Below are 13331 nucleotides of genomic sequence, written 5' to 3'. Positions count from 1 at the left end.
AAAAAATAAAAATAAGGAACAAATTGTACATCAAGCAGACAAGATTATGCCATCGTATGAATATTTGGGGCCCTGAAAAGGGCCATTTGTTAATTCCAGTAGCTGCAAACCAAAGGTTGTTGTCTCTCGCAATCGGTTTACGATTACGCCTTCTTCTCAGTCTTTTTCGGCAACAGCACCGCTTGAATGTTAGGCAACACTCCACCTTGGGCGATGGTGACGCCCGAGAGCAGCTTGTTCAATTCTTCGTCATTGCGGATGGCGAGCTGCAGGTGACGGGGAATGATCCTGGTCTTCTTGTTGTCGCGGGCCGCGTTGCCAGCCAACTCCAACACTTCGGCGGCAAGGTACTCCATCACGGCGGCCAAGTACACCGGGGCACCGGCGCCAACGCGTTCGGCGTAATTTCCCTTTCTCAGCAATCGATGGATACGACCCACGGGGAACTGTAGTCCAGCTCGGTTGGAGCGGCTCTTCGCCTTGCCCTTAATCTTGCCTCCTTTGCCACGTCCAGACATCTTGACTTATTTGAGATTTGAGCGTGAGACGTATCGACACGAACAGTGCGACAGCAGAACGCGATTTGCCTTCGATGGTGCCAGTGGCTCTTATATATATGCAATGCGTGTCAATAACGTCGACCAATGGCGTGCGAGCGACGCTGCCATTGGCTGCATGCTGCTACCAGCTGCTATGACGGTTGATCATACGTTTCTTTGAATATACCTTACCACTGCTGAAACCACTTTCAACGTTTCTCATTTTCATTTTTCATTATTTAAGACAAAATGTAAATAAATAAAATATAAATTATGGATTAAAGATGATTTTTAGATTAATAACCTAATGTTGAAATTAGTGGGAAATGTGTTACGTCAAATAGAATGTACATTATGGCACTTTTTGGATTAAAATAATACAAAACAGTCATTTGAATTTTGTAATAATAGCTTTAACTTAGTGCTATTAAGAAAATATAAATACGATTAGTAAAAGTTTACCACCCCAGCTAATTTAAGAGCCTGAATCGTAAAAATATGAAGTTTTTAGAATATTTTAAATTGAGTTTGATACTTGGACCTAAATTATACTATAAGAAAATTAACATAGTTGTTATAAAACTTTCTTTTATTACAATATATAACACAGAGCAGTTATAGAAATAACGCTATGTTTATAGTACTTGGACTTTACCAGACCGCACTCTAGTAGTGTTGAATTAATAAAAATTAAAATTACTTATAACATTTGTTTTATTATATCACGATAAGTACGCGATTATATTTAAAAGTTTCTAATGTTTCCATAATTGTATTAACCGTCTGTATACGTGAGTCTACGGCGTCCGAGCCGTGACATCTGTTTGTAACTTAGAAATTTGCAAACCTGCCAAAAATTATTAAATAAACGACGTTTATCAAAATGACTATAAAATCGTCAACTACAATATAGACAGACGTTTAGTGAATTTTTTTCAGATTTTTATAAATACTTTAAAGTAGAGAAAAATAGCGTCAAATGTGATAGAGCCACGTGTACACTCCGAGGATGCAGAAAAAACGTATACAAACAGAGGAAGGGGAGGTTAAGAAACAAATATAAACTAAACACAACTACAATGCTACATTTAATTCAAATGTACATTTTAATACACAATTCTGGAATATTTGACATAATACCTTTTCATAAAATAGTTCTTTATTTGATACATTAATTTCCAGCTATTCTTTCTATTGCTAAAAGTAATTATCAGAGTTTCCTTATGCTTCTCACCAGTACTTCTTGTAACTTGAGTTTGGCTAATAAATTACAATCGGTTAGCGCAAACTAATTCAGTTTAGGAAACTTTTAGATGCTATTTCATATTCAAATGTCAATATAACATAAACAAATACAAAGAATATGAGATGAGTTTTAAAACATGCAGAAATCCAAGGTGAACTTTAGATTTAAAATTACTATTAAAATCATAAATTTATTATAAAGAAAAAATATAGACGTAGTTATTTACATCTAATTTATTTATACTTATTTATATCTCTAATTTTTCTAGTATCTCCGTTTTTCACATATAATACTCAATTTTGAATTTTAGGAAAAACGAGTCTTAAGCGAGAAATTTAAGTTAAGCAGAAAATTTCTACTTCAGGGTAAATTAATAAAATTTGGAAAAATAAAAAGAAGATTATAAATATTATCGGCAATTCATCGTCTATATTTAAAACTTATTGTTAGAGAAATTTATTTATGAAGTCACTTACATAGTATATACTTCGCGTGAAATTCTTCGTAGATATTTGCATATTTTTACTTTTGAATACATATCGTTTTAAAAATAAAAGCTTTTTTTCTTTAAGCAATATTTATATTAATAGTATGATTAATGTAAGTTCAATAATGGCTAAAATCTTCAAAAAATTTTAATTAAGAGACTGCTTGAATATTATAATATTTTGATGAATCTTAATATTTTCTCTGATAAAAATCTATTTAAGTTATATATATTCACGCCCTCCTTTCCCGAAAGATATATCGATAAAACATCTAACGCAGATGTAACTATAAACTATTTACTTAAATTAAAATTACAACTCAGATCAATTAAATAAAATATAAATTGTACCTACACAAAATTCGATTTTAAAATTATACGTTCATATATCTAAAATATATGACATGTTATACCGCATGGATTTTACTAGGTTTGCAAATTGTATTAGCAACATTTTTATACTCGTTAATAATTCAAGTGTTGTTTATCGTAGATTATAAGTTATAATGAATTTGAATATTTTGAATTAAGAAGTGACTTTTCCTTTAAAATTATTTTAATGAAATACTACGAAGAGATCTAAATATCAAAACAGTAAAGGAAACAATAGCAGCTCATACTGGGAAGTACGTTCTGAGACTGGACTCATCCAAACCAACTAGCAACAAGGTTTGGCTGTTATCGAAAAGAACGGATATGAGAAAATTAAAACGTCACCAACCATCAGATTCTGTTAATAGATTTATTTAAATTTAAATTTTTTCACATGAAACACTAGAAACACAACACTCTAATTGTGAATGTAAGGGAGCATATTCCACTGGGAATGTGCCTACACGGTCTTGTATGTACTTTACTCGATTTACTTAATATCTTTGACAGATTGTAAATACACTGGGAGATAAATAAAAAAAAAAATTTTACATTTAATTTGTTATAAATTATAATATATGGAAGAAATATTTCAAACTTCAAGTACAAATAGAAATTTTGGACATATTTCAGATGTTACTATATTAATAATTTTACCAATAGATTTTAAGAATTTACTAGTAATATTAGAAAGAGGAATGAAGTAAACTTAGCTATAATTATAAATAGAAATTAAAAGTGTACGCAAACGTGAGATTATCCTTCTTGAAAGAATTGTTGGCCCTGAAAAGGGCCGATTGTTTTATATAAAACTGTTGCGCCTAAGCTCGCTCGCCACGAATACGACGTGCCAGTTGGATGTCTTTCGGCATGATGGTGACTCGCTTAGCGTGAATAGCGCACAAGTTCGTGTCTTCGAAAAGACCCACGAGGTACGCCTCGCTAGCTTCCTGGAGAGCCATCACAGCAGAACTTTGGAAGCGGAGGTCAGTCTTGAAATCCTGAGCGATCTCACGAACGAGTCGCTGGAATGGCAATTTACGGATCAACAATTCCGTACTTTTCTGGTAACGACGGATTTCACGAAGGGCCACGGTGCCGGGCCTGTAACGGTGAGGTTTTTTCACACCGCCGGTGGCCGGGGCACTCTTCCTCGCAGCTTTAGTGGCCAATTGTTTCCGGGGCGCCTTTCCTCCGGTCGATTTGCGAGCAGTCTGCTTGGTACGTGCCATCGCAACGGTCAATCGATATGCGTCAATGTGAACAGCGAACAAGCGATTCGAGCGAAGCTCCCTTGTCAGATTGAACGTTTTGCAGAAAAGTCGCCTCTATATATGCAGCACGGACCAACTACGTCGCGCGTGATTGGTCGGTGCTTCAAGAGTGGGGCGCGCTAGGAGTGGAGGGGGAGCGTTCCTATTGGCGGACGCCGTCAGGGTGGGGAGCGTGTCTGCGGCCAGGTGATAAAACCGGCAATTTTCTGCGTTCAGGCACCAAAATCGTTTGACTCTTCTCGTAGAGCACACGTATCAAAGCGATTGAAAACTTAATTCATCATGACTGGTCGCGGTAAGGGAGGAAAGGGATTGGGAAAAGGAGGAGCGAAGCGACATCGTAAAGTACTTCGCGATAACATCCAGGGTATCACCAAGCCGGCCATCCGTCGTCTGGCGCGCCGTGGCGGAGTCAAGCGTATCTCTGGACTAATTTACGAGGAGACACGTGGTGTGCTGAAGGTCTTTCTTGAAAATGTTATCCGTGACGCGGTTACCTACACCGAGCATGCGAAAAGGAAGACCGTGACTGCCATGGACGTTGTCTACGCCCTGAAGCGCCAAGGAAGAACTCTCTACGGCTTCGGCGGTTAAATGTAGACGGAAGACGACAGTTTTTACTGCGTATACAATCGGCCCTTTTCAGGGCCACAAATATTTCGAACATTGAATTTCTCTCGTTACAGCATTATTAAAGCAATTCTTAGATATTTTTAAAATTGGTTTTTAAAAATAATTTTATACGTTCAAGCACCTTGTTTTCGTATCTAATATTACAACTAATCTTGCGTATTCGTCTTTTTGTGACATTATAAGATAACCGCGTGATGTAAAAGAAAAGGAAACTTTATTCAGAATAAAATAAAAATGCATTTACTTTCTCGTTACGTATTTCATCTTTACAATCTTTTTATATGCTTTTGCGCGTGCGATTTCTTTGTAATTCTTATATTCACGGGGCATTCTCAGTATGTGTGTAACGTTCTTGATTTTCATGAATATAAAACTTCTATCGTGTCGAAAATAATAAAGATATAAGCAAATGTATAGTTGTATACAATTGAATGTCAAAATTTAATTTCAAACAGTAAATACAAAATTCTCAAATATACGTATACGTAATATTAAGCAAATGTTACTTTTTTTAGAGGATTTGATTCTACTTAAACTATTTAAAACATTTGTGCAAACACAATTTACCCATTGAATTTTATTATTTCCTAAAAATAACAAACTTTAAGAAAACACCTTGTTAGATATTTTCTCGTCTTATATTCTAAAGTGGTGAATATGGCTCAAGTATAATTTAATTAAAGCCTTTATTCTGATTTAATCAGAATATAAAGAAAACTAATCTTGAGTTTAGTGAACTTTTATCTAATTGGTCAAATTTCAATCTAATCTCAATCTCTGTATACATATAGGTACTTAGTCTATGAACATTAGGCTGATCTGTATAAGCGAATAAATGATCGTGAATGTATATCTAATAAATGATGATAAAGTATGATTCTTCATCAAAAGATTTGAAAATCCATTATTTTAGTTAGCATTCTTATAAAAGCAACTAGAAAATGGTTGATATAACGGATGCGTTCTGGCTATTAACAGTTACAGTTATGACTATTATGAGTATTATAACTATGATTGAATGTTGATTTATTTGAGAGGTCATTATTTCTAAATATTTACGTAATAAAAACAGCTCTGTGTTAAAGGTCATCACATGAGTCTGAGATATTAGAACATTGTCAAACTATTCGCAACTGAAATCTTATTCGTATTCAACTGAAAATTTAAGAAGCCAAATGCTATTTATTAGTACTAATGTAAGTAGAATAATAGACGTTAGACACTATACACCTAAGACAATACTTTAAAGCATTTAAAGCTTAATAATTTCAATTAATAAAATGTGACTGATATGTGAATACTACTGCAAAGAAATGCTTTTCCGGCAGAACTGAATTTTTATAACCTATTTCTTTTTATGAATTAATATACATCTCTACACACTGCAAACTGCGCGTGATTAAGTATTTGCCGGTTTTGAACAATCTCGTTGGAATAGTAATTCACATGATTAAAACAATTTAATCGATTTATATAGTGATGCTAATAAGCATCCTTTAAATTACTGCGAAGAATTTATCACGAAAATTATTACTCCAGCCAGTTTGAATCTAGATATAATTTCAGTTGAAATATCAAGCATTCTAAAACGTTTATATAACGATAAATGAACTACGTAGATAAATATCTCTGTATTTATCGTTATCACAAATCACTTTATCACAATTATATTACTTAAGTTTCTTTATTGTTTATCGCAAATACATATTAAGTTTAAAGAGTTTTATCCGTTATTACTAAAAATTCCAACTAGGGACGTGGATATTGTGAACGAAACAAGAAATTTCCATGTTATAGATATTTGTTGGCCCTGAAAAGGGCCGTTTATACGGTCGTCGTAGTCAATTCCAATTTACTTGGAGCTAGTGTACTTGGTCACTGCTTTCGTTCCCTCGCTGACAGCGTGCTTTGCCAATTCTCCGGGTAAAAGAAGCCTGACGGCGGTCTGTATCTCACGAGACGTGATCGTCGATCGCTTGTTGTAATGCGCCAATCTTGACGCCTCGGCGGCAATTCTCTCGAACACATCGTTGACGAAGCTGTTCATGATGCTCATGGCTTTGCTGGAAATGCCAGTATCAGGGTGTACTTGTTTCAACACCTTGTAGATGTAGATAGCATAGCTCTCCTTCCTCTTCTTACGCTTCTTCTTATCGGTCTTGCTGATGTTCTTCTGAGCCTTGCCCGCCTTCTTCACCGCTTTCCCACTGGCTTTCGGTGGCATGATGAAATCGGTTTGGTATCAACGTATAACTCTCAGCGTACGAGTAGTTGTCCTAACGAAGTCTGAGCGTCGATTGATCGTTTGCCCCGGAATCCCTCCCATATATATACGATACGGACGAGCCACGCAACGACCAATCACGTCGCAGCTGGGCCCGAGCCCGACGTCATTGGTGCGACGCAGTAACAGCTGCCTCGCGTTGTCGGAGGAGTAGCCTGATGCCAAATTACAGAATGCATGAACGAAACGTATATGTGGATAATTTTGCAACACAATAAAATAAGTTAAATGATTCAATAAAATTCATATGAACGTGTAATAAGGCGCAAAAATGTCAAAATTGCATTGGGTTATTCCTTTAAACTGGATTGTGGAGAGTCGACTTGTCGGCTCCAAACGTATCTTTCCATTAAACAATTTAATTTAACGCATTTAAACATGCAAACTAAAAAATTTTATATTTGCAACGTAATTATGTTAAAACGATTTATACGGTCTCACGATAAAATTCGAGATATAAATTAAGGAAATCGTATTTTGTGAAGCATTTATGTAGATATAATTTTGCTTATGTATTTTTGCTAATATATTAGTCGAGAGAATAATTTTATTCTCCAGAGTACGTGCTATGTGATTCTAAATAAATATCGAAAGTGGATTTATGACACAAAAATTGTATAAGTGGCACAGAAGAACCACGTTTCTTTGTGTGATATTTGACGCTCGAACAATGGGAAAAGGACAATTCTCTTCCAACGCCATTTCGTGATACATTGTGTTGAGAATCGAGACGATTTCACATGTACTTTGCTCGATGTTAAATCGTTTTCAGATATTTATTGGTTAAATATATAAATAAACAAGATAAGTCACGAGCAAATGAAAATGTTTTGATACATGTATATCTGTACCTTACAGACGTAAAGAAACGTATCTCTAGTTTTTGTCAAAGTTGGAGTTAATATTTTTTCAATATATCAAAAGTTTAAATTGTACAATAGGTCTTATGTCTATTATTATTATTATCATTATTGTTATTATAGTTCTTAAGATACAATGTTTAAATAATAAACTTGAAATCCTATTTTCTGTAAATTTTTAATAATAGAGATACGATTCTTTACTTCAAATATATCCTGCTTTTTCTCAATTTCTAGTAATGGAAATATGACTTTTTACCTCTAAGTACTCTAAGGTATAGATATGCACTATTTCTTGTATATTCTTATTTATTTTTTTTATATTTATTATGTCAGCAAAAAAAAGTTACAAAGCGAGCGAAATCGCCAGATAGAATTCTAGAGGAAATAAATAATAACTGTTCATGTACAAAACAAACTCAGATCTTTGGCATTATTAGGAAATAATATTTGTTTTGTCTACGAACGTCTCTCTAAAGATATTAAACGAGTTTACTCTTAAATTAATAATTGAAAGTAAAGAGCTCTCAATCTCATAACTAACTAAAAATACGTTCGTCCATGCGGTAATTAATTGAAAGACATGATCAATTCAATTTTTTAAATATTTAAATTGTAACAATTATTATAGACATTAAAAATACAATAATACGAACGGTATACGTCAATACGTTGCAACGTTCAAATCGTTTCATACGGAGGATTATTAATCTAAGGGCCAAGCACATATGACATTCGTAGTCGTAAGTAGGTAACGCAAGCTTTAGCGTATTCTGATCCGTCAGGTCGGGGACTACGACCGTCGTATATCGCTACGCCGTTATATGCTTTGGCCCTATCAATTCTGTTAACAGTAATAACAGTGTTAACTCTTTAACTATGGGTATATATTCATAAGCGATCTCCGCAGACCCCGCATCGCAGCATATCTTAAAATCGTAGTAAAATCGCTTATTGGACGTCGGCCAATGGCCATATTTCGCGAAATGTTCGATTTGTTGTCTATTCGATCTATTGACTAGTCATAGCTAAAGGGTTAATTATATGAAAGGAAAAATAATGTTCGTTCAGTGGAGTAAAGCAGGTATTAAAGCTAAACAAGACCATTCCTTCGTAAAAAACATGTTGTGGCCCTGAAAAGGGCCATTTGTGATCGATGCCGGATTTATGCTTTCTTTTCCGTCTTCTTGGGCAGCAGAACGGCCTGGATGTTCGGCAGGACGCCACCCTGGGCAATGGTCACGCCGGACAACAGCTTGTTCAATTCCTCGTCGTTGCGGATGGCGAGTTGCAGATGACGGGGAATGATCCTAGTCTTCTTGTTGTCACGAGCGGCGTTACCAGCCAACTCCAATACTTCAGCGGCGAGATATTCCATCACCGCGGCCAAGTAAACCGGTGCACCGGCGCCAACGCGCTCGGCGTAATTTCCCTTCCTCAGCAGTCTGTGAATACGGCCCACGGGGAACTGCAGTCCCGCCCTGTTGGAACGAGACTTCGCCTTTCCCTTGACTTTGCCACCCTTTCCGCGTCCAGACATGTTGCTCAATTAGCGAATACGGGTTAACGGAGATCCTTCGTTCGTGAGAACCAAGAGGATTGTGACGTTTCGAACGGGAACGATGCGCTTTTATACTCTGCGACGATGGCGCCCCCTCCACCAATAGGAACGCGCGGTTGCTTTCCGTCCTTCTGATTGGCGCGCCGTAGCCAGCTCGCGGCTGGTATATATACCATTGCGCCGATCTTACAGCGTTTTTCTTGCGCACACACCGCGGACGCTGTATCGTGGTTTCATCCGCAAATAGCTTTCCGACTGTACGAAAATGCCTCCCAAAGCGAGCGGCAAAGCCGTGAAGAAGGCCGGCAAGGCCCAAAAAAATATTAGCAAGACCGACAAGAAAAAAAAGAGGAAGAGGAAGGAAAGTTACGCCATTTACATCTACAAGGTACTGAAGCAAGTACACCCGGACACGGGAATTTCCAGCAAAGCCATGAGCATCATGAACAGCTTTGTGAACGATGTATTCGAGAGAATCGCGGCTGAAGCATCGAGATTGGCGCATTACAACAAGCGCTCGACGATCACCTCCCGGGAGATACAAACGGCCGTGAGGCTCCTGTTGCCGGGCGAATTGGCGAAACACGCGGTCAGCGAAGGCACCAAGGCAGTAACGAAGTACACCAGTTCCAAGTAAATTGGAATTTGGCTATGATATGACCGGCCCTTTTCAGGGCCAACAAGAATTTCGAACATGGACACGCTTGAGTTTCGCACTTATAAACCTATTATAACCTATAACATTAATAGTTTTCGAATTTTATAACCTATAACATTAATAGTTTTCGAATTTTTAATATGTATGGAACATTTTATTTTCTTTAATACTCTCTAATGCTAACTGTAGAAGACTTTGAGTACGAAACGTTCTAGTTTAAATAATTATATTTCAACAAAATGACATCTTTGCCCGTTCTTGCCAATGACAACACATAATTGTCGAAACCCAAATTTCGCTTGTTTGATAGAAACGTGGTTGTCTAACGATTAAAAATTAATCCACCAATGTTTGCGAAAAAATTAATCTGCACGAAATGTAAAATCCTTTTTAAGTGCGACTTGAAATACAATATCTACGAAATCATTTAGAATGTAGTTTTAGAAAATTCCAAAATAGAACAAATAGAATTACATAAAATATAAATAGAACAAATAGAAATTTATAAATCACAAAAATAGAACTACACAAATAGAATTTTATAATTCTATAATAAACTGAAAACTTTTTTCGATCCAACTTGACTATTGACTATTAATAAAGAATTAAAATTACAATCTCTGGCCATTTCATTTTTAATTGATAATATATCGTATTTAATCTGTTTTGCAATATTGAACATCGTAAGTACAATTTTATTAATTTTAATTTACTTCTCTTAGCGGATGCCACAATTGCAAATAGTGTAAAATATATTTGTAAAGCTAATGAAAAGTAACTGAAAGCAAAATTAATTTCAATACGAACTAATTTGAAGAAATATTAATTTAAAAATAATGAGAAACAGTTATATAGTTGTGTTTTAACGAAATTTTCGCTGTATATTTCTTTTACACGGTCCTGCAAGCGAAGTTATATGAAACTGTACATTTTACGAAACATGAAGCATCGAGACGTTTTTAATTTAAATATTTCGTAAACACGTGACGTAGAACACAGCGTGAAAACTACTGATAAAGAAAAGATGCCGTGGTGTGTTATCAGAGTCTCCTTGCCGCGGTTAATGCGCTCAACAATCGATCGTAATGCGCAAGAGAATATTCCACAAGTTCATTTTGCACAGGCAAGTGCGCAATCTCTGCAATTTTCATCGGTTCAATTTGAACGTCTCGGGGAAACGTTTCGTTTATGTTTATTTTGATTTTTCCAGTCGTTCGGTCACATTTCGTCCTAACCTCTTGAAAATGTCCAAGTGTACGATAAATTTAAATCGCGGTATGGCAACGGACACAAAATTTCTATCGGAGTCGAGGGCCGATTTGCGGGATATCTTTCGTTCCGCCGTGAAAGCGGTGTCGCCGAGCGAGATCATAAGGAAGAGGGTGAAACTCCGCGACAACGTCCTGCACGTCGACGACAAGAGCTTCCCGCTCAAGGGGGACGTTTATCTCGTCGGATTCGGCAAGGCGGTTATGGGAATGGCCGTGGAGCTCGAGCGAGAGCTCGGCGACGCTTTGAAGAAAGGCATTGTCAGCGTTCCAAGTGTATCGATGGACGCTATTTGGGCCTCCGAGGATAAATCTGGCTTCCCTAGGTTACACAACAGCAGGATAGACTATCGCGAGGGTGGCGTCGACAACCAACCTGACGGCAGGTCGTTGGACACCACGCACGACATTATAGACCTGGTCGAGAAGCTGACCGAAACGGACACTCTCGTGGTACTGGTATCGGGTGGAGGATCCGCATTGCTGTACATGCCGAGGCCCGTCTTGGACCAGGAGGACAAGCTGGAGCTCTGTAGGAAGCTGCAAAACGCAGGCGCCGATATCACCGAGCTTAACACCGTGAGGAAGAAGCTGTCTCTGGTAAAGGGTGGCGGTCTGGCGCGTATGGCCTATCCCGCGTCCGTTGTCACGCTGATATTGTCCGATATTGTCGGCGATCCCGTGGACTTAATTGCCAGCGGTCCCACCGTTTACAGTCCGAGATCACCGGAGAATGTTGTCGCTATATTAAAGAAGTATAACTTGTATCAGTCGCTGGAGGGTGATTTGAAGGCGGTTGTAACGTCCAAGGAGACGTTTAACGACAAACCGCTGTTGAATCCGGCCAAACAGTTCAGACACGTGACGAATATGATTCTGGGAAACAATAGGACGGCTCTTGAAGCTGCGAGCTTCGAAGCTTCGCGCAAGAAATTGACTCCGATAATATTAAGGAATGACGTTACGGGAAATGTACAGGACGTTAGTTCGGCGTACGTTCACGTAACGAGTCTGATATGTCTTGTTTTGTTAAATGAGCTGGGGAGAGAGGAATTTTATGACAGAGTACGGACTATGCCGATACTTTCGTTATCTATCGATAAAGTCAATGAAATCTTTCGTTGTATCGAGAATCTCGGTGGTATAGTCTTAATCGGGGGAGGAGAACCCACGGTTGTAGTGACGGGTAAAGGAAAAGGCGGTAGAAATCAGGAGCTAGCTTTACGCTTTTCGCTAGATTGGTTGGCAAAGATCAAAAGTTATCCGCGACTCGCTGAATACGATGTGATGATGCTCAGTGCAGGTACTGATGGTCAGGATGGTCCTACTGACGCAGCAGGTGCATTCGGTTATCCCGCTATTGCGCCTGTGATGCATGATTTTTACGCAAAAATTAAATCCATGATTACTAAAGAGGATGCGCAAACTGAGCGGGAGACGACGGACAGAAAAACTCGGACGCAGGATTCGTGCGACCGACAAACCGGTAGATTTATAATAAAATCCAACGTTGAACCAAAGAGACGAGAGTCCAGTAGTAGTCCAAAAGAGTCTCCTCGAGAAGATGTCGACGAACGTATCGATAATTTAATATTAAAGACAATGGAGGCGGAACGCATGTTACCTGAGAATGTTTTAAAAGAAAACGACACGTATAATTTCTACTCGCGCTTCAAGAAGGGAGCGGATTTAATTAAGACGGGAAAAACTGGCACCAATGTTATGGATTTACATTTTATTTATATCAAAAAACGTTTGTGCAAGTGCGAGATTGATTCCTCTGACAAACCAACGTACGAAAAAGTTATTTTGGACGTACACGATTTGCATATTGACGCATTGACCATTGAAAAGTACAAGGCTACATGTGCTTCCTTAAAATTTGACAAAGACAGACTTTTACAAATTTCACCTTCAACTACTGAAGCTAAAGGGGAAAAACCGTTTCTTAATATAAAAATCATTGATAAAACTTTCACAGATTCGTGTTGTAATAAAAAGCATAAACTTGATTAATTAATAAATATACAAAGAATATATCTATGAAAAATCCTACATTATTACATAATTATGTTATATAAAATAAATTATACGTTTTTAACGATATTCCTTTGGAAGAAAATAGATAATTCACATTGTAAATGCTGAA

At 37.3% G+C, this 13331-nt stretch overlaps 7 protein-coding genes across 7 annotated transcripts; 3 read left to right on the top strand and 4 right to left on the bottom strand.

Moving 5' to 3' along the window:
- Nucleotides 1-73: 73 nt before the first annotated feature.
- On the bottom strand, nt 74-566 carry LOC112455000 (histone H2A-like). Its single transcript, XM_025016671.1, has one exon. The coding sequence runs from the start codon at nt 516-518 to the stop codon at nt 144-146; it is 375 nt and encodes a 124-aa protein (XP_024872439.1). The 5' UTR covers nt 519-566; the 3' UTR covers nt 74-143.
- Nucleotides 567-3428: 2862 nt separating this feature from the next.
- On the bottom strand, nt 3429-3932 carry LOC112455001 (histone H3). The gene has a single exon (XM_025016672.1). The coding sequence runs from the start codon at nt 3874-3876 to the stop codon at nt 3466-3468; it is 411 nt and encodes a 136-aa protein (XP_024872440.1). The 5' UTR covers nt 3877-3932; the 3' UTR covers nt 3429-3465.
- Nucleotides 3933-4157: 225 nt separating this feature from the next.
- Nucleotides 4158-4794, top strand: LOC112454996 (histone H4). The gene has a single exon (XM_025016662.1). The coding sequence runs from the start codon at nt 4201-4203 to the stop codon at nt 4510-4512; it is 312 nt and encodes a 103-aa protein (XP_024872430.1). The 5' UTR covers nt 4158-4200; the 3' UTR covers nt 4513-4794.
- A 1568-nt stretch (nt 4795-6362) lies between these two features.
- LOC112454995 (histone H2B-like) lies at nt 6363-6836 on the bottom strand. The gene has a single exon (XM_025016661.1). It carries the CDS (start codon nt 6773-6775, stop codon nt 6404-6406), a length of 372 nt encoding a protein of 123 aa, XP_024872429.1. The 5' UTR covers nt 6776-6836; the 3' UTR covers nt 6363-6403.
- A 1993-nt stretch (nt 6837-8829) lies between these two features.
- LOC112454994 (histone H2A) lies at nt 8830-9275 on the bottom strand. Its single transcript, XM_025016660.1, has one exon. The coding sequence runs from the start codon at nt 9233-9235 to the stop codon at nt 8861-8863; it is 375 nt and encodes a 124-aa protein (XP_024872428.1). The 5' UTR covers nt 9236-9275; the 3' UTR covers nt 8830-8860.
- A 204-nt stretch (nt 9276-9479) lies between these two features.
- On the top strand, nt 9480-9930 carry LOC112454993 (histone H2B). The gene has a single exon (XM_025016658.1). The coding sequence runs from the start codon at nt 9522-9524 to the stop codon at nt 9891-9893; it is 372 nt and encodes a 123-aa protein (XP_024872426.1). The 5' UTR covers nt 9480-9521; the 3' UTR covers nt 9894-9930.
- Nucleotides 9931-10946: 1016 nt separating this feature from the next.
- LOC112454999 (glycerate kinase-like) lies at nt 10947-13292 on the top strand. Its single transcript, XM_025016670.1, has 2 exons — nt 10947-11037; nt 11125-13292. The coding sequence occupies exons 1-2, from the start codon at nt 11000-11002 to the stop codon at nt 13196-13198; spliced, it is 2112 nt and encodes a 703-aa protein (XP_024872438.1). The 5' UTR covers nt 10947-10999; the 3' UTR covers nt 13199-13292.
- The last annotated feature ends 39 nt before the right edge of the window (nt 13293-13331 follow it).

The sequence above is a fragment of the Temnothorax curvispinosus genome, unplaced genomic scaffold (genome assembly GCF_003070985.1).
Source record: "Temnothorax curvispinosus isolate PA1 unplaced genomic scaffold, ASM307098v1 QBEX01005631.1, whole genome shotgun sequence".
Lineage (NCBI taxonomy): Eukaryota > Metazoa > Arthropoda > Insecta > Hymenoptera > Formicidae > Temnothorax > Temnothorax curvispinosus.
The sequence above is the reverse complement of the archived record's forward strand: the minus strand, read 5'-3'. Positions and strand labels throughout refer to the sequence as shown.